At 41.5% G+C, this 21438-nt stretch overlaps 1 protein-coding gene across 2 annotated transcripts in view; it reads right to left on the reverse strand.

Moving 5' to 3' along the window:
- The window catches only part of CHST15 (carbohydrate sulfotransferase 15), a 47161-nt gene that overhangs the window by 15476 nt on the left and 10247 nt on the right, over positions 1-21438 (reverse strand). The window contains exons 1-3 of one of the 2 annotated variants that reach the window (XM_088169425.1): positions 13520-13670; positions 4579-5644; positions 3530-3869 (exon numbers count right to left, since the gene is read on the reverse strand). In XM_088169425.1, the coding sequence (XP_088025551.1) occupies positions 3530-3869; positions 4579-5121 (883 nt within the window). In that variant the 5' untranslated portion in view covers positions 5122-5644; positions 13520-13670. Of the gene's footprint in view, positions 1-3529; positions 3870-4578; positions 5645-13519; positions 13671-21438 lie in introns of those variants that run through there. The other variant, XM_088169424.1, reaches the window with a different exon arrangement.

Consider the following 21438-nt stretch of genomic DNA (forward strand, 5'->3'; position numbering starts at 1 on the left):
CCTCAGATAAAAGTGCCAATAATGAAGTGGTGGAGATCTGAGATACTGAATGATTACGCCACAAATTCGCAGTGATAGGAAATATTTTAAGCACTCTGCTTTGTAGTCCCTGCATGAATGAGCTTGGATTTATCTGCTTCTAAATTTAGCTTTTGGAAGGAATATAGAAGATAAGATTCTACTTCCATTTGCACCCATGTAAATTGCAGTAATATTGGACTCCCACTAGATTTACTGTTTTGAGATTGAGCACAGGCTCTGATGCCAAATATGCAAATCAACACACACTGGGAAATCATTCATGGCTTTTTTTTCCTTTCACAGGTATGCAAATAAAGCTCCACAGTAGTATCTTATTTTTCTCTTCTCCTTCCCTACGCTCCAGAGTGAGTTCAGCATCACCTGCCCCCTGTGTTTCTCAGCATCTTGAGCAGCATCCTGTGATTTTTATACTCCTTTTTCCACCCCTGTTTCCCAATCTAGTCTCACTTCTCCATTTCCTGTGCATGCTCCCCACGCAGGACTTCTCAGCTCTCCCTTTCTTGTTCCCACAAGGCCAATAATTATCAATTATGTGAGAGGAAAGCTCAGCAAGGGAGTTCTTTTGTCCATTGCCTCTGATTTTCCCCTTTAGGAAAGTGGGATTTAATGAGGGTAGGAGAAAGTTCAACAGCATATTTTGACTTGTTTTGAGGGGGGGAAAAAGTGCAAGCGTGGTGAGCTACAGACAGCCTTGGTTTGTTGCCACCCCACTCCTGGGAACAGAAGCAGTGGCCAGGAGCCAGGAGAGAGAGACAGTCAAGCTGAGACAAAGTCCTGTGGAGCATCAGCCATCCCAGCAGAAGGGGAAAGGAGTGATTTGCGAAATGGGGCCTCCCCAGAGGGCTGTTGGACTTCAGCTGAAATTAGTCTCATAAAAATCCACTGAATCAGAGGATGCCATTGAACAAAGAGACTTTCTTGTCCAGCTTAAGTGTTAGAAACCAAACCAAGTTAATAGCCAGGAGCATAGGAGTCATAACCACTTGCTGGCTGTCTCAGTTTCACTTGTGAGGGTGTTTGTCATATTCTCTGTTTTTCTTTTTTTAATTCTTAAATAGTAACCATTAGGTAATGTACTTTTAAGGCAGAATTAAAGGATTAACCACCAGGAATAAACTTGATCTTTCATTCTCAGTGGCAGACAGCTGAGATGATCAGAAGGTCATTCCTACAGATCCCTCTCCCATGAGACCATGAGCTCTGCAATGTTTCCTCATTCTCCAGCTTTAAAAAACAACTTCAAAATACTGAATTATGCAAAGAATGTTCTCTTGAAGGATCAGCACTTAGTCCCTAGTGGCTGACCACAAGACTCTGCAAGTGGAGGGTTTGTGAGTGCCAGCAGAGAGATAGGAATTCACCCTTGTTCTCAAGTTAGATGCACTCCAGCCTGATTTTTTACATTCTTCTGCTTGTTTGGAAGGTCAGGTTCAGAGCTTCAGTGAGCCCGGTCTTGCTGAAGTGAGGTTGGGTGCATTACCTTCTCCAAAATTGATTCCAAACATTCACGTTGAGGTTAATGTAAGTGGAGGAAACTATTTGGTGTAAAACATTTTAGTTTAAAGCATCAGTTGGGTTCAGCCTTTCCTGCCAGCACTACCATGGAACACAAAATCCTCCACAGATTTTGCTGACATTCACTTGTTTTCATCACTTTATATGAGCATGAGAAAAAGCTGTGGCTTCCCCTGCATCCCTGGCAGTGTCCAAGGCCAGGTTGGACACTGGGGCTTGGAACAACCTGGGATAGTGGAAGGTGTCCCTGCACATGGCAGGGGATGAGATTAAAGGTCCCTTCCAACCCAAACTATTCTATAATTCCCATGTATTGTCTCCAGTCAGCTGCTGACTGTGATGAACAAGTCCCTTCTCATGGTCCTCAAGGAGCACCACAATGCTTCTCTTTGACTTGGTGTCACTCCTCAATTCACACTGGTGCCTCCAGAGTTTCTCAAACAGAACTAAATTATCTCAAAAGCAAAGCTCTATTTTCACCACATTGCTTTACATCTTATTTTACAAAAAAAAAGTATTTAGAAAATGTCCAAAGTGTTTATTTTGGCAACTTTCTTACGGCATTTGCGAAGGAAGAAAACTGAAAATTTAACAGCAAAATCATGAAATCCCATCTTTGTGGCTGAGCTCCTCACCAAGAAGCAAGGAACAAAACCCTGTCTGCAGGAGCTCAAAGGTTCTTCTGGGGTCCAGGGCACAGGGAAACAAGTTGGAAATGACAAGACCACATGTAGGAGAAATAAAGAATTTGAGGTCTGATCTCAAAATAAAGAACAGAAGCAGCACTGCTGGTGTCCCAACGCCTCAGAAAGCATCCTTTCTTGTCTTTAGCCACAGAAATTCATTATTTCCCCATTCCAAGGAAGCTTAGAAAAGCACCAAAAGAAAGTAGTGATCAAAGTTCTCATCTACCCTCCAGTGCCAGTTTTTCCTGTTCCAAGGTCTGTGTCTGCCATAAAGCAACAGCAAATGAGAAACAGAAATTAAGATGTCGCCAAAATAAGCAGAATCTTCCTCTTGGAAACAGTAAAATCACTGAAAAGTCTTTGATCTTTGATACCAAAGTCATACAAAGTGAGGGCGTGCCAGCACTTAACAGCCAGACCCAAGAAGAGGAAAATCCAGCTCCTGGGTGGAATACAGAAAGCACAACACTCATCCACGTGTAGAGGGGAGCAGTTAGGAAATTAAAATGGGTCTTCTGCAGTTCATCTAATCTCTAACCACAAGACTGACCTTCCTCAGCATCCAGAGAGAGATAAGAAGCAGAAAAACACTTCAGACAGATGAAATTCTGTGCTCAGCCCCACTGCCCCAGACACCTTTTGGAGGTGTCTCACATGGGGTGGATGCCTCTTGCTCCAGTTGGCCACAACCCCAACTATTCAAGTCTGCCTTCAGAGATGGAAATACTGATATCACCCAGGAAAAGTATCAAAAATATGTGCAGGGCCCTCAGTGTGAGAGAGATTCCTCATGCAGAGCATCCCTACTGATCAGCATTGAGTGGAGCTGTGGCACTAACGAAGCTCCTGCCACAGCTGCATTTATTGAACTGTAAGGACTGAAATTTTCAACAGTGACCCAACATTTATTGATGTAAGAAAGGTTTTACAGCAGTTTGCAGTACAAAACTATTGCTGCTGCTCTTCAACTCCCCCATGGCAACCTAACTCTTCTTGTCTTTATAAATTCATAAGGTCAGTTTTATCCGCTGTTTTTGTTTCTGCTTGGATTTTCCAAGCTGTTGCAAATAAACCAAACGAAATGTGCATTTTCCCAAGAGGTTTTAACCCAAAACACATTGAAGTTGAGCAAGTTGAGCATCCACCACCTCGATTTCTCAAAACCCATCAACTCCGGCCGTTTCTAGGCGAGCCAATACGGCGCAAATCTATAAACTCCATCCCGAATACTTACAAAACCTTAAGACACACAACTTGCCTGGATAGCAAAGGACATTTGGACTCACCAAAGCGTTTCCTGGTCCACCAGTGGGGCTCCTTGATGGCCGAGAAGCGGACGTCGGGGTGCAGCCTGAGGCGGTCGTACAGGTCCGTGGTGCCGCACTTGGGCTGCCCGATGATGTAGAAGTGTGGGAGGCAGCGCAGGCGGTAGTGTTTGTCCTTGTAGTGGTACAGGTGGTTCCAAAACACCTTCCTGAGGTAATCAAAGATGATCCGAAAGCGCTTGGAGTACAGCGCGTAGGAGTTGGTGGCGTAAGGATCCGTGGTTGTGTTCCCGCGGTACTCCTCGTACCAACAAGGGTTCTTGCTGTTTGGAAGGAATTTGTTAGGAATTACCGAAAACATCTGCAACATAAAGAACAACAATTTCAGTCAAGGCAGCAAGCAATCGGTTATACTTTTCTTACTTAGCATGGTGAGGGAACAGAAACACTACCTGGATATTTCTACCTACAAAGTTGACCCCGTTTATTGCTTCTGATGGTGCAACCCATTGGACTGGGAGACAAGTATTTAGAAATCCTTTTATTTTAAGGCCAGAAAGGGCCTCAATTATCCCCCCAACTCCTCTGCAACCCCAGGAGCTGATTTTTAAAGTCAAACACCTAATACTCAAATCAAATTACCTTCCAGTTTTTAACTCTGAAATACAAGGTTTGCAATGATTTTCAGGCAGGCGCCCTTTCAAGCAGTTATTAGAAAGGCTCTTTTCTTATTTGTCATTTCAGGTGACAGGTAAATCTAAGTCACAATGATTTTGCATGAGGGAAGGTAAAAGTTCAGTGATGTTGTACAGCTATCAGAAGACTGCCTGATTTTTTGCTTCAGGTGTCAAGACCATTTATAGAACCCATCCATCCTTCCTGTGACTCAGAGGGATGTGATCTACAATATCAACTTCTCAGCTGCTTTGATTCAGGAGACTCTAGGTGGTGTAAATCACTGCATGAACATCCAAGCAGTTGCACTTTTTTCTATCTAGGCAAAAGATTGATCCAAAAGCGTTGAAATAAGGATGTAAAACAGTTTAAGGCACACCTCAATTCATACTTACATGTGGCTCTTGCTTCCTCAGCTCTTCTAAATCAGGGCGCTGCCTCGTTATAAACTCTATCTTCGAAGTAATGGTGTCAATAATTAATTTAATGCTTGGATAATCCTTTACATATGAAATATTCATTTTTGAAGGCTGGTAATAGTCTTTCATGTCACTAAGGCTTTCATTGTCCATTAAGCTGGGATTGCTAGCAAAAGCTCCGTAATGGAAGGGAGATGGGATCAGCAACAGGCCATGCTTGGCTCCAGTCAGTATGTAGGATACCATCACCAGAGTCATTATGATCAGCCCAAACATCAAACTGCAGAGCTTCCCCTTCCTCAGACAGAAGAACCCATTCCAGCTCTCACAGTGATCAGTCCTCACTTCCAGAACTGCGAGCCACTTCATCTGCTTGCTGTCGGTGTACAAAGGGATTTTATTTTCTCCTCTGCACACAGGACACTTCTGGTTATTGTGATCAGGTCCACGGCATCTGAAACACTGTCTGTGCAAGTCATTTGGTAATAAATGTATGCAGCAATTAATGCAATACCTCATATTACTACTGTTAAACTCCTACATTAATGAGCCAAGCACAGCCATAAAAACGTTTCTGAAGTGTATGAGTCATCTTCTGCAAGTCTGAGATTATTTCGTTCCTGGAGTGGTTCTACAACTACTCAGCAATGCAAAAGGACAGGTTCAAAACAGAATAAAAAGTGACATGTGTCACAGGAAGAAAAAGAAGCCCCAACCACCACCAACACACAAAAATAGATGTACTCTGGATGTGGTTCCCAAGAATTTGGCTCAGTAAGAGGAATGTGGCGAAGTAAGGATCAGCTACAAAACTGGCTCAAGTTTTTCCCATCGAACAAAATGAGAAGGAAGAAAAATTATTTTGTAGTGTGAAAATATGCAAAAAATAAAAATAACTCATTGTCCTCTGCTTTATGCTGGAATAGGCAGATATGGGTAGAAATGTCCAGGTTCCTTTAAAACAAGCAGGTTCCAAACTGCACTACTGCTGCTGGAAGCTTCATCTTCCCAGAGGTGTTTCCAAAGAGAGGCATTGTCCAACCTAGAGAAACAAACCCAGATATTTATATACACCCAGCCATCATCCACAGCCACAGCAAAGCACAACCTAGCACGAGTCATTTCAGATTTCTGTTTGAAGGATGCCTGCCATGTGCCAGGCCTGTTAATTCAGCACTCAGATATTAAACCCAGGAAATATTTGGCTCCAGGTTCACAGCGAGCTGCCCCTGGTTTTCCAGCACCCACCTGCTCACATCAATGGCTGGATGCTACCACAGGTGACACTACACAACTCACTAACCCACACAACAAATCTTAATCTGCTCTTGGAATATGGGAGCAGTTCTGGACAGTATCCAGTGACACAGGTTTAAATAATTACACTCTATCTGCTCCTGGGGACCTTGAATTAACAGTCCTGAAGTGGGGTAGGAGCCTGTTTGAGGCAGGGATAAAGTAACAGTCTCCTTTCAAACATGGGAGTTAAAAAGCCAAACAAAAAAAAAATATCAAAAGCCACAAGTAAAACATTCAGCAAAGAGAAGGGATTAAAAAACAGACACAAAGGAAAGGCTAATGACAGCATCTCAGGTTTCTGGACCAAATGATGGGTCCTCTTATTACTCACCAAATCAGAGAAGTATAATCATTACCATTATGAGTCCCACAATTTGACTATTTTGCCTTTAGCTCTATCAACACCTATTTTTAATGCTTAAGCAACACTGCTATAATTCTAGATAATAACTCCTCTTTCATTCCTACAAAAGTGTCCTGATCACATGGGGCAGTCACTTCAGATCCCACATTTATCATCATCATCCTTCTGGTTGCATTTTTGTATGAGACAAAGTGCTTTTGTAAAAAATTATTTGTATTCTGATGTTTCTCGCACTGGGCACTGTCACATATTGGAGGATTTCTGCAATCAGAGCAAGTAGGCTGTGTCTCAGGGGCTCAAGAATAATTAGATAAATATTGAACAATAGTATTTGCAAAATACTTTCCTTCCCCACCAAAAAAGTTCATTTCCTTAACGAGTTTATTCTCTAAGCCAGATGAGGCAGACAGAAATTGCAGCATAATCATTACTGACTATATTTAAACCAAAGGGAAAGAAATCAGTGCAAGACTTCTCAAAGAGACCAGTCTTAAAAACCAAAGGAGCAAAGCTGTGATGATTTTGACAGAAGCTTGAACAGCTAGAGATATTAAATCAGATTCATATGGGTTAAATCTAGAAAGTTTATGCTTTCTTATGCATAAAATGTCCAAAAGAAAAAGAGGAACTATGGAAAGAAGCCAAGATAGGAAAGACTTTGATGGTTGACCAAACTCCACCAGTGGTGGTGAGAAGGAGGGCAAGAAAGGGAAGTCCTGACAAGAAGTGAGAAGTTTCCATTTCTCAAGTAAATATTTCAGGCAGAAATAAGACCCTGACCAAAAAAGAGGAACAAAAGGGGGCCAGAGACAAAGGCAGTGCCAGGGCAGATTCAGGAAGCATCCACATCCAATAGAGGAAGTCATGTAAACAGAAATAGATATTAAAAAAAAATACTGTAAAAAAGAGAGGATGGAAATGAGGGCCTTCAGCACAAAAGATAAAAAAGGAAGGTGAAAAAAGCCCCTCTCAAAAAAGGAAGCATGAAGAAGAGGCTCCAGGTTAAAGCAGTATCTAGAAAAGATCTGGTAACCAAAACCCACCCTACAGCATCTCTTCAATTACATTTATCACGTTCTACACCTTTGTTTTTATGTAATTCTTATACTCTGAACTCCTCCTCTTTGACATGCACCTCAGGACCCTCCCACACCTCTGCTCTCCAGCTCCTTGCTGTTTGTTTTCATAGACCAGTTCCTCTGTACTGGCTATTTAAAATAAAGAAAAAATCCAATTTATCTTCCAGTCCTCTTCTAACGGGGATCTGCAATCTGCTCAGTGACACTGACTGAACAGATTTATCTGAGCTAGCCTTATGGGATCAATTCCAGGTTTTGTGTATTTGACATCAATTCTAATTTTTTTTAAAAAGAGCAATCAGAAATACATTAATGAATACAGACCACAGGACCTTAGAAAAACCACATAACCTCCTCTGCCCTATCCTATGTCCATTTTTGTGTTTAAAAAAATGGAATTTATTGGAATTTATTGAACCCTTCCCAGATGCAGACACTTCTCATGAAAATCTGCAACAGATATTACAAAGCCAAGGAAAAACCATGTTAACTACATCTTTGACAGGTGAAGAAAATGGTTTATCAGGAAGCTGATAACAGGGAGAAAAAATAGAAATATATTTAGGCTACAGTAAAACTGAGATATTAATCACATCAGTCATGAGGGGAAATTTAAAGTTCCACCAGCAACCATAACTCTGCCAGCTCATGCACAAGCACTGCATCAGGCTGCTTAATTAGATGATCAGTTTGATGACCTATCACAGGACAATGACAGATCACCCAGCTAACAGGATAGAGACATTGATCTCATTTTTTTTTTATAACTGTTTGTTGCCAACACACCATTTTACATGATTTTCCACTGTCACGTTCATGAAATTAAAAACCTGAATCGTAATAAACACATCCCTAGTGCCACTCCCTCCTCTTTCCCAAGAAGTTTTTGATAAAAGTTCATTCCCTAAGATTTTACCATGGCATGAAGGATGCTCACCAGAAGGGCAGGATCTTCCCTCATTTCCCCCATTCACCCCATGAAATCAAGACATCTACAGTGCCTTGTTTTTTTTGTTCCTTCCATCCAGCATGCCCAGCAGCCACAACCACAGCCATCAGCACACGTCAGCTCTTTGTATTCCACTCCTGAGAGCAGCAGGATGTGGATTGCAGGCAGAGGGAAGGTTATGAGGCTTGAGCTGGTAATAAACCATGTGTGTCTCCTTATATTTTAGCTGCAAAGCTGCTGGCTGTTCACTGGCAGAAAATTACTCTCTTTACACAACAAGCAGTGTCTTTGTATATTGAATAATGTAGCATGTAATTTCCCCTTGTTGGAGGGAAGGGTGAATTATTTATGATCACGTCTATACTGCATTTGTCTGCTGTACATTAACGTGTGCCAGCCCCAACCACAGAGCAGAAATCAGCAGCAACCTTTGCAAGCTCCTTGACCAAAAGCAGCCCTCCTCATCAAAAAAAGGATCTCTGGGAATAACCTAAGAAGGAAACATGGATATACAGATGACACGCAGCAGAGTGGGGGGAAAAAAAAGGAAAAGCTCTCTTAAATTTCAATATATTCCCACTGAAGCCAGGGGGACTTCACTCCAAACTGAAGCAGGCTCGAGCTAACAAAGGTATTTATATGCAGCAGAGAACTTAATAGCAAACAGGTGAGATCTTTTAATGCCAGTTTCCCTGAGCAATTCCTGCATTCCATGAGAGGAGGGGCTGCTGGGGGCTCAGGATGCAGGAGAGGAGGCTGGCAGGTAATACTGGCAGGAACCACAGAAACAAACAGTAAAGGGCTGAGCTGCCTGCTCAAAAAAAGCACTGAAAACACAGCATCCACCAGGCTCCACTCACCTCACAGACAGGGTAAAAAGAGACATTCCCCTTGGATTCCCCTTGATTTTTCATCATCCACACGGGTTTTGTCGACTGCATAGAAAATACTTGAAATTCTGTATTATTCCTATTAAGCAAACATTTCATAAAATTCCTCCCCTTCCTCTTTAAGGATTGTAAGGGAAGACTGCAACCAAAATGGCTATGGAATCTCAAAATTATGGAATTACATGGAGAGCTACACTGGAGCTCTTAAACCCCTCCAGTGATGGTGACTTCACCACTCCCCTGGGCACTTCCAGTGCTCAACAACATTTTTGATGAAGAAATTTTCCCTAACATCCAACCTAAATCTCCACTGATGCAACTTGAGGCCATTTCCTCTTGTCCTAGTGCTTGTCCCTTGGGAGAAGAGACCAAAGGCTATAAAAAGCAATTCCTTTCATATGCTCAGTCATGTAGCTGAAATTCTCCTCCTCTATGAAGAAGATGGAACAGATTGAACAGATTTTCCACCTATGTGTATGACCTGTTTTCCAGGTCATCAGTTCCTTAATATTTAATATGCTTTCCTTTCATTCAAAACACTTTCAAGTAAAGATAAATCAAACTTTTGCTGGTGCTCTTCAGGCTAAATTTTGCAGTAGCCTCGTTACTTCCAATCACAGTCAGCTTCTCCTCCCATCACATGAAAAGGCTGCACATGGTTTTGCATGGCTGTAAAACCTCTTATAAACACATTTCAGGTACATCAGGAACACATTTCTCATCCTGGGGTATAAATGCTCCCCTGAGTTTGTGTCAGTGGAGCTGCAGCACTTTGTTTCCTCCCTTCACATCATGGAATTGAAGATTTCATGTAAATTTGTCCTGATGGGCAGGTCACAACCTAAAATGTGGATGTCTAAGGCAAGTGAGAAAATAATCCATCAGCTCTCAGATTAGATAGTATAAAGCCTAATTGAAAAGCTACATATGCTATAAAATTAAGGATAAACACTTTTATAAAAAAAAAAAAAAAACAAACAAAAGATTGGACAAAAGATAATACTGCTGAATCATCTGGCCAGTAACATCACATTGCTCCTAATTTAATACATCTAATGCCATTCTTAGAGCAACAGCTATGTTATTTTATCCATAGACTCCTAATTGTTTCCACTAATCTGGATAAATATTCCTTCTGCCTAAGTGCCTTCCCTGCCAAATCAGGAAGGTTTGTTTAAATCAAGTTCTCAGTTTGCACTGCTGATGTTTTTTGGAAATCTCAGAGCAAAGCTGATCCCACGCCCTCCATGAACACTCCAGAAAGGAACTTCCCTGTGGAAATGTTTCCCTCTGGAAAGCTCCTGTGCAGACGAGGCTGGCATTAGTCACACAGAGATGGAGCTCTGGAAGTGAAAGGCTGCCCACAGTCATACCATGATAAACTTTCCATGACTCACATCAAGAGGAATGGAAACATGAAAGGGCAAAGTGAGGCTGGAGGAGTGAAATCCTCGTAACATTTTCATATGGAAAGGAAAAGCCCAACAATATTTAGTAGCAATGCAGCACAAGCATGTAATTCCTTTTCCATTCCTCTGTCACCCAGTGCAACACTGTCCAAGTACAACAGCCATTCTTCAGTTCATGCAGGTTAAATTTATGACCTCTGGACACAAAAAAACCTGAAAAAAACCTTACAATTACAGATATTTTTTGGCTATTAAGCTTACTGGAAATGGTTACAACTGAAGCAGACTACAGGCAGCATCCAAACAACCTCAAGTATTTGTACAAGGGTAGTGAGGTATTTGTACAGCAGGACGAAGTTCATCCTGTGAGTGGGCAGGTTGTACCATTTCAATAAAAAACACCCCAGTAGAAGTAATAAAATCTAAACTAAATTTAAAAAGAAAGAACATTATGTAAGGAAAAGAGAGAAATAATAATAGGTTTTCTCTCTCCTGCTTATTGGACACGTTTGGCTCCTCAAGTTAACATTTTTGGAAATAAACTTTGCCTGAACTCACATCTATTTACCTCAGAGAAATCAGAAAGATGCCAGAAAGATGATATGTCAATAAAAAGAGGATCATGAATCACTGACCTCTGCAAACTTCTGGCAAAAAGAAAAGGGAAAAAAACCCCAAAACAAAACAATAAAAAGAAGCAAAAAGCAATTACAGTGATTTAGAAAAGCCACAGGACTCATTACAAAGCTCAGCAACCTGCTGCAGACTGAAGTTATGTAAAGCTCCTTTATAGACTTAAACCTCCTAATTTTTATAGAATCATCAATAAATACAACTCCCAAGATGCTGCATATACCCATAGAACCATTCTCAAGTCAATCAGCTGGAAAACATGTACATCCTAAAAACAAGAATAGGTGGCCACAGCCCATGGTTACACACCCAACCTGTTGAACAGCTGCTGAACATTTGTTCAAGTCTGAAATTTTCTTTAAAGAATCAATTTCACGGCCTTTTAAAGCCAAAGAAAACCTCCTGAACCACCACTGAATCAGCAATCTCCCCTAAAAAACAACAGTGGCTTCTTCCATAACCCAGCTGGTTTCTTTCTCAGCATCTAATCCAAACACAATCTGCTCCTTTCTCATCCATACACTTCCAAATAAAATGTGAGAATGAGCAAATTCTGTGCTCCACATGCAAAAAAAAAAATCAGCAAATTCCCCTAAAATCAGCATAACAGTAATCATTTCAATCACATAAGGATGACTCCCATTATTTGGGCTGCAATGCTCAGGAAAGAGTTACTGAGCTTGAATCACCACTCAGTTAGGGCATAAACACTGCCTGAATAAACGGATTCTTGGAAGAAAGGAAAAAAAAAAAAAGGGGATTGGGAAGGGGAGCTCCCTGACCTGGATCAGTGACAGCAGGGTCATGCCCTCCCCCAGAAACCTGTTATTGCACTTGAAGCCTTGTGCAAGTTCCTGGAAATTACCAAGGTCCAGCTCCTTGCACTCCTAACATGCCACAGCCACATGTTCTGAAGTGTTATTGTTTGGTCTGCCTCAAAATAACAAAACTCTGTATTACCTTAAATTAAAGCATTTTACAGCAGGAAAAAAAAAAAAACCCAGCCCACTAATTATATTTAATGACTTCAGTGCTCCTTCTTTCCATTCTATCTGATTTACATCAGTCTAAATCAGATTCATCACTTATGTTTTGGGCTACTTGCAGAATAAAAATTGCAGGCAGGGAAATAAAATACAACAAAAAATCAGCAATTTCTCCAAAAATACAGGTCCAAAAACCCTGGAAGAAAAAAAAAAGCACCAATAGCAGCCACCCGACCTGTGGCAGCACAAGCCTGGAGCTCCTGTGTCACGGTAGAGCTCCCATCAATGTGTTTAAATCCTCCCTCTTGTACAAACATGCAGCAGAGTGCTGTTCTCATACATTTCTGAGGATGTTTGGAGCAGGATTTTGCCTGCAGTACACACTGGCTTCTCAACTCCTGATCAAAACTTGCTGCCTACGATGTGCAACAGCTCCAGCAATTCATCTTTTCCCTTCCCTTAGTTCCTATTCATCTCACACAGTGCCTTGCTACAGAATCGCTGACAGGTTTATATTGAATATGAAAGAGTTGCACACTGTAGGAAAAAACTGTGTCTTTACATAAATTACTCCAGTGCATTTCTTCTCACAAAAAGCCACTTTAATCCACTTTCAGAAATCATTCTGCATGGTTGAAGTTTAGTGTCTTTATTTTCAATCCTCATAGTAACTGTGAGCAACCTCCCAATATTCCCCACACAGTCCTGGGGGTCCTTCCATGGAAACAAGGAAAAACCAATGCACCCATCCTGTGGGGCTCACAGATTCCTTGCCCAAAAATCTGGGGCCAGATTAGAAAGTTCTGACATTCAGAACACAACCAGAAATTGCATCTATTTAACAAAAACCAGCCAGTCCCTCATTAAAATGATCGATTCACCAAGAGCCAGGATGATGCTGCCACTGGGAGTTAATTTTTACCACTTCCTAAGAAAAAAATGCATCTACTTAAATTTCCAGAGAGACACCAATGCCAAAATAAGATAAAGACAGATGTACAAGGTCAAACAATTCGTGCAATGAATTAATATCCATGAGAATTGTTCAGTCTAAATTTGCCCTATGTACTTTCTTTTGTTTTATGGAAAAAAAAAAAAAAACAAACAAACAAACAAAGCAAAAACAAAGAGCTCCCTGGGAAGGCACAGGGATCACCTGAAATACAACTTCAGGTACAGAAAGTGAATGTGATAAGGCTGGCCTTGCCAGAAATGTTTGTATTGCATTTCTAATAAGACCAAACAGCTGCTGAAGTTTCATTTCCAACACAGGACATCACGATAATATACAATAATAGAAATTCTTACCTGCCTGCTCTTTCAAGGAATACATCCCACTCTCATCCCACAAATCAGCCAAATTCCTGTTCTGTGTGTGAGTGCAACAGGGAACCACAGAGCACGAAGGCTGGATCTGTTATGAAGCTCTTTCACTGCAGTTATTTTTATCGAACAAACTGAAGAGGTTTGGGGGTTGGCAAGAGGGAAAAAAAATATCATCTCTAAATACAGCTCTCATAAGCCCTGCAGTCAGGCTGTAATCAGAAATAAATGAGTGTTTATCTTCAGAAAAAGCCCGAGGCAAAGAATTGGTGTGGTATTGACAGAGCTCACATCTCAAACCCAGCTGTTTTGTAGTTACCTGGTTCTCTCTATCCACTGTGAATCCTGTTTAATTTCAGGCTCCCAAGGCTGCTTCATTGACTCTCTGCAAAGATATTGCTGCAATTTACTCAAACAGCTCTTCTGGAGCAACTTACTCGACAGAAACACAAGGTTTTCCCTCGATGCAGAGCTCAGTTAGGTGAGGACAGCACAGTGATTTCATCACTCCACCTGAACACAAGAAAAAGTTGTGGATTCCCCATCCCTGGAAGCGTTCAGGGCCAGGTTGGACAGGGCTTGGAGCAAGCTGGGATAGTGGAATCACTTCACTGTGCAAAAGAAAATAAACCTTCACAGCCAGTGTGGCAGCTGACTCTTAGCCAAGGGAGAGGTGGAGAGCTGGGGTAGCACACTTGGATTTGCAGGAGGGATCTGTCAGTGCTGTCGAGTTATTTTAAGCCCAGCTCTTTGTCTCTTGCATTGATTACTGGTCCAGAACCAGCACGTGGGGGAAAAAAATGTTCTGAGAGTATTTCCAACGTCCTGCCAAGCATTTTCAGCCTTGACATGCTGCAAAATAGTGGGCATAACTCACAGTTATGAGTTAGTTACTCTGACTACCATCTTGTCCCTTTTACACATTTGATTTTCCTTGGTTTTAGCAGCTGCTGCCTCAGGTTGATTTAAAGGGAGGAACATATTCCATCCACCATCTGATCTCTAATACTTTCTGCCACTTTGCAAGGGGTATGCAGCACAAATTGCTAAATCCTGTGGGTTGTGAGAGATCAGCTGCTAATTTAAGGCTGCTTTTGAGGGATGAATAACATTGCATGGAATAAATAGAATTTGCATCACGTAATGCCTTTGGTGCCTGTTTATCTCATGCTGTGGCAAAATGGTTTTGCATGCACCAATGCAACCAAATGGCATCTACTAGAATTCATCTGATACACCTTCACACTTCATATATAAGCAGTTTTTCTGAAAGGGGATCCACTCTTCATGAGTCTAACCTTTGCTTTAAACACAATACAGTTATGGCAATTCTAGAGCAAGGCAAATGCTCGCAGCTGCTCATTTGATTTTTAGTGGCTGAGAAGGGATTTTCCTCCACCCCCAAGCTGAATTTCCTCCATAAACTTTACTATCTTAACAGAGTCATCTGAATTCTTTTCATTGTGACTCATATATGATACCTTCTCTGAGAGACATGCATTGAAATGGATGGAAAAACGTATCTCATCTGTACATAAGTACCATGTAAGTGCTTTTTCATGAATAGGGCATTTCATCTTTCATCTAGTGCTGAGTGGGTGAAAGGAAACATACACAGCTGCATCCTGAAAAGACAAACTCAGCATTAGAGTCTGTCATTAAAGTTTCTTGTAAATTCAAACAAAAATTACTCAACTCAAACTATTCATTGATGCCAAATCACAACTGGGGCTTTGTTTGTACTTAAAAAAAACCCCAACTCTGTTCCAAGCTTAGTAGTAACTTTTCTAAATGTTCAACAACTTTAATTCTTTAAGCAATGACACATCAGATAAACCTCAGCCCATTAACCAAGGAACCACTTTGTTTATTACAAAGTGAAGCAGACTCAGAGCCCAAAGTGGAAAACCCAAGAAAGCTCTAAGCATTCTCAAGAAATTTCTAATTAGTTATCTCTAAAATATCATCAGATAAAATTCTTGCAGGTAACTGCTGGCTACACCTAATTAAGCAAAATCTTTTTGATAGAATATCATTATCCTGCTTCCAGCTTCCTAGAAAAGTGTTTATTCTGCAGAAGTCAAGCAACATTTACTTCCAAATTCTCCTACCACTATTCCTAAGTATTTCATCAAAGGCTTGGGCTCCATCACTCACTCCTCTGTGCTTTTTAACTACACAAAAATAATTTTTTATTAAGCAGTTTATAAGAGGCCACCATTCTGAAGACATTTCTGCAGCTCTACACCCCAGGCACTGTGGCCAGGTATGTGTGGTTGGTGGAGCACACACCTGATGTGGAACCCAAAGCCATTTAGTAATGGATTAAACTCTCGTGATTGCCCTCTCCTACCTTCATGTCATCACATCTAAAGAGCAGCACTTCTATCACAAGCTCCAGAAGAGTCCAAATATCTCAACTTACTGATTCCCACCAGTGGAGGAGAGAGGATGTGCTGCACTCTGTCACCAGCCTCTCAAAAATATCACAGCTCTTGATGCTGCTCTCATGACAGGGCAAAACTCCAGCCCAGGAATCTTGCAACTGCACAAAGCCCCCAGTTCACAGCAGTCATAACAAAAGGGGGAAAATTCCATGCTACATATGGAACCCAGTGAGTAAACACTGCAATGTCCAGGACAATAATGAGAAAATCTGTTCCTCAGCCACTGAACCATGGAGTCCTTGACTTGACTCTCCATTCCTGCAGGTTTCTCCCGTGTTTGGCTTCAATGTGCTTGTTTTCCACTTGGAAAGAACACAACCACAAATACCTTTTCATGCCTTACACTGCGCTTAGCTGGCCTCCAGACTGTAAACAAACAAGATAAAAATCTGAGAATGTTCTTTACTCAATTTCCATGAAAAGAAACCAAGGGGGAAAAGAAATTAGAAAAGTAAACCAAAACCCCAATTCTGCATAATGATGAATGTACCAAGAGAAATTTGGCATGCACCCCCTCACACCCTGCCTCTTCTGCAATATTTTCTGCAGTATAAAGACAACATTTAGCTTAGCAAACTACATGGTCTTTATTTGTGGGCAGAGGAAACCCAAGGCAAATGCTCCAAGAGACTTTTTTTTTTTTTTTCTGATGGATATGTTAATTACTTAACTTGTGTTATTGGGAAAGTGTCCCAAAATAACCTTCCAGTCTCCCTCTGCTTGAACTGCAGAGGGGTCAAAATTCACTTTTTAAGGTTTTGAAGTGAGAAATTGAGAAGACAAAGCCCACGCTTGATGGAGCTCTGAGATAGCACAAATGCCTTATTCACATCCTTACTGATCCCTCCCTGAACACCTTTTGGAGCTACACAGGGATGCCTGGGACCAGGATGCTCCAATATCTGCTCTGTGGGACAGAGCATCTCCTGAGACAGCCCAGAGGTCTAAGGAGAAAGGGAGCACAGCTGCTCCCAAATGCTCTGCTCCATGTTCTCACTCCACTGAAAAATCCCCACGTCCCTGGAGGCAGCAGAGCACAAAAGTGAACAGTGGGAGGTAAAATGAGGTTTCATTTTCAAGCAGCAGTGCTTGTTGATGTATTTGGTTCCAGACAAATAGAGGAGGACACAGAGCAGCTACAGGACACTGCAGCTGAAATGGCACCAACACGAGTTCTGAGCTCGGGTTCCACTGCTTGAAATAAACCCTTTACTGAGGCAAATCACACAAGGAATCTGAAGTGACACAAATTCCATCAACTGCAGTTGGCAGCCAGACTTTCAAGAACAGATGCATGACTGTTAATGATAACCCAAAAAGCTCAGTTTCTAATGCAGAAAGATTGAAACTGTGTTAACATTATAAAACTGCAAAGAACTAGAAGTATCTCCAGAATATACCCCAAAAAATACTCTGCAGGAACTCACAAACTCCAACTTTAGCAGAATTAACATATCTAACAAAAAAAAAATCTCCAGCAAAAATGCCTCCCAAGTTTTGAAATGCATTTCCATCTGTTAAATTTCTCTGTTGCTGATGGTGTTTACCTTGAGTCAAAGATATGAATCTTTGATTTCATGAGATTAATGTAATAACTTGGTTTAGGCTCTTAATGCATTCAAAGCTCTCAAACATGCAGGAGACTAAGAAGGCATCAAGAGCATACAGATGCATTTGGAGGGGATGTTTTTAATGCGAAATAAATTAGAAATTCCTTAATCTATTTCTGCAGCAAGGACTACGCTGACATAAAAGCTTCCTGGGATATCTTAGGCTGGAAGAGATGGCTTCCAAGCCCTTTTATTCTTCTAAGTACTGCTATATAACCTAAATAATAACACTAAAGAAAACCCCTAAAGCCTTATGAGATGAGTGAGGACTCAAGCTTCGAGGAATGCAATGTTCATTACTCTAAAGTGACCCCTGGCCACAATGAAGCAATGATAAATAAAATATGCATATTATATACAGATAACTGCATTAGTCAGCAGCAGAGCTCAGCCCAACTGATGCATCAAGCTGCAAGAGGAAACTCTTCTGTTGGTGCCTCAGATCCAGAGAAATGTGAAAAAACAGCTCTGTTCTCAGCTGTCCTGTCACTAATGCCACTCAGTTACTTCTTAGTGGGCCCTAAAAGGAGCTGTATGGTTTTGGGAATAAGGCATGGTAGAAGCTGCCCTGTGCTCAGCTTCCTTGGCACTTTCCACCCTCCAGAGCAATGTTTAAAAAGCACAGCAGGTGCCACCACAAGCTCTATTAATCTTTGTCTCCTGCAAAGATCACTCCACTCCCATAGCTAAAGACAGCAGAGTGCAACAAAATGCCAAGAAATGCCACGTATTCCATCAAATCTTTGGGAATGTGACTCAGCAGCTGGGCTGGAGCAGGTCTGGACACTGCAGCCCCTCCACCCTGCTTGATGTCCTTTACAGGAGACATCCAAGGAGCAGTGCTGCCCACAGCCCAGAGCTCTGGCTTCAACAGCTCCAGTGTGAACGCAGCAGCCTGATCAGGGAATTGTTAAGGCTGGAAAAAAAAACCCTAAGATCACTGAGTCCAACCATCAAACATGATCAGCACTCCAGCACTGTCACCCAGCTGGGAGAGCCCTCCTGAGTCTGAACCCAAACTGGTTGTTTTGGTTGAGTTTTTGCATCATGAACTCCTCTGGTGCCCCTGCCGTGAACACCTCCACCCTCTGGCCAAAGAATTGCTCCAGGAGCTCCTCTCTGTGCTCCTGCTGTAGTGGGGAGGTGGCACCTGGAGTGTGGTGATGCCCTGGTGCATCTCTGAGCTTCAGGAGCTGACCTGCAGAGCTCCAGAGCAGAGTCCACAAGGGAGGGCACCCAGGGATGGGTTCTCTGGCCCTCCTGGACTAAAATTAAATGTTGGACAAGGCTTGGAGCAGCCTGGAAGGGCTGGAATGAGACGAGCTTTTAAGTCCCTTCCAACCCAAACCACTCTTTCCATGTGGATTTTTCCATGTGAATAACCAAGTCCTGCTCCTTTTACAGCAGTTACTTCACCAGCATGTGGAAAATTAGGCATTCTAGAACACCATCCTAAGTGAAGGAGAGAAAGAAGTCTCACCACTCATCATTTGATTTAATTTGCAGGTTTTCCTGCATGTTTAGATCCTGGAAAATGCCTTCAGCATCCAAACCATTTTTAATCAAAGTAAGTGGCTGAAGAAGTTCAGAATAATCTATAAACTCAAAAAATTCAGTTCTTCTTATTAAGTGAAAAAATAAATCATATGCTGATAACACACCTCAGTTTCTTTATTGCATGGCTCAGTGCTTTAAATTACACTTTGAAAAGAACAGAAAATCAGAATGAAACCTTACAATTATATGGGTTTCTTTCTTTGCATGTGAAAACTTGTATTTGATGTTATTCTTACTCTTCCTCCTTTAGGTTACTTGTATAGGGCCAATAAAACTGATCTGGAACAGACAAAATGTTTTATCCAAACATGGATAAAGTTAAATACAACGTGTATTATTTTGTCAGTATTGTTACAGAGACGCTTCTGCCCAAGGTGATAAGTAATTAAATGAGAAAATGCAATTGTAACCATTCATGCCATACACAGGAGCCTCAGCCCAGAGTGCAATCAAATGTGTCTTGGGGTGTGGTTATGGTCCAGAAAGGATGTGTAAATCCCAACATCAGACCTCAGAGTGTTTTTCAAAGGTGCTTCTCCATCTCTGGGTGACAAAATGGCAGAGTTCTGACATGTGTCACCTGTAATATCATTTGGAATAAAATGGTACAAGTCCAAGAAAAGCCTAGATCTCCTAACTCACCATCCAGAATCCCATTACCTAGGAATTGAGGGATTTTGAATGAAATTCAGATATGTGTTACACAAGACAGAATGCCACCAGCAATCCAATTTCTAAATAAGCCATCTAAGGCAGACAGCATTGACTCTGACTTTCTCCCAGTAACCATATTAAACAAAATGAATTTCAGCCTTTCATAAGCTCAACAGACACAGAAAGTGAATTTTCCCAGCTTCCCAAGCTGCAATCACACTCCCCATCCCAGAGCTGTGCCAGAATCTCCCTGCACAACAGTGGCAGGCAGGACTTTTTGGGGCCAGAGCTGGCAGATGGCATTTTCAGGAGCAATGGTGCAAGACTTGCAGTAAGGAAATGAAACCCTCCCTGTCATAAACAACTCCCAGTTAAGATCTGGAGCCCTCATTAATATAATTGGTTTCATACGAGGTGCTAAAATACAAATTTGCTGCATTTGGAAGCCAACACTGTTTCTATTAGTTAAGGAGTGTTTTGCTCACCTCTATTTTTGCTCCAGCACAGAGGAAAAAGGGAGGGGAAATGTGTCATGTACTCTGCCTCCAGCTAGAGAATGCCATGCTAGAGTACATTTTTCACCTCAGATGAAAAATGAAGGCAGGTAGCCTTTCAGCACAGCCACTCCTGAGGACTGAAATGGAAAATTATTTGGAGAGCAGCTCTCACATCATTCACTTAGAGCTGTGGATTTACATCCTCCAACCTGCATGAGATCCACAGAGTGAGTAGGACTCCACCCCAAGCTGAAATCTGAGGGAGAAGACATTTAAAATGTAAAAAAACTACACTACTACTATTGTGAGGGAAAAAAAATCACTAATCATTACCCTTCAGGAAAGCACTCAATTTTCATCCTTTCTGCTTCAAGTCCAGAAAATTAAATTTCCTTTTTTAATGGTGCTGCCCTTTGAGTACAGGCCAAAAAAACGAAAGAGCATGAGGGTTATGTTACCAGAGAGCAGAAAGAGAGTCTGCACCTCTCAATTTGGCATCTCTGGTAATGGGAGGTGTGGGGAAATGTGTTTTGTGTTAATGTGTGTCTACCTAGTCGACTATAATTGTTGATGTTTGTGTTAACTCTTTGCTGTTAATGTTGTATGTCTTTGTAAATTGTTGATACTCCTGGTTGTCTGTCCCTTACCCTGTCCCAGTGGTTGACATAATTGTTTGTATTGACTGTTTGTTGTTAATGTTGCATATTGTTGTAAATTGTTAGTACTCCTTGTTGCCTGTCCCTTACCTTGTCCCAAGAAGTTGACCAAAATTGTTAATGTCTGACTATTTGTTGTTAATGTTGCCTTTGTAAATTGTTAATAATCCTGGTTGTTGCTAATGTTGTAATTCTTTGTAAATTGTTAAAATATTCCTGGTTGTTGCTAATGTTGTAATTCTTCGTAAATTGTTAATATTCCTGGTTGTTATCCTGTCCCAGCACTCTCTCCATTACCCTCCCAAAATGGTGCCTGGCAAACAGGGGAACAGCCAGTGCTCATGGGACACAATTTAGTAATTAAAAACCCCTAAAAACCATGAGCCAATATAACATCCAAGGCTAAAAACGGTTCTGCCAGGTAGGGAAAACAGTAGAGTACATGGAAATACCAACCAGGGTATTTTTGCCTCATCACCATGA

Source organism: Sturnus vulgaris, chromosome 8 (assembly GCF_052056855.1).
Source record: "Sturnus vulgaris isolate bStuVul1 chromosome 8, bStuVul1.hap1, whole genome shotgun sequence".
NCBI classification, from domain to species: Eukaryota; Metazoa; Chordata; class Aves; order Passeriformes; family Sturnidae; genus Sturnus; species Sturnus vulgaris.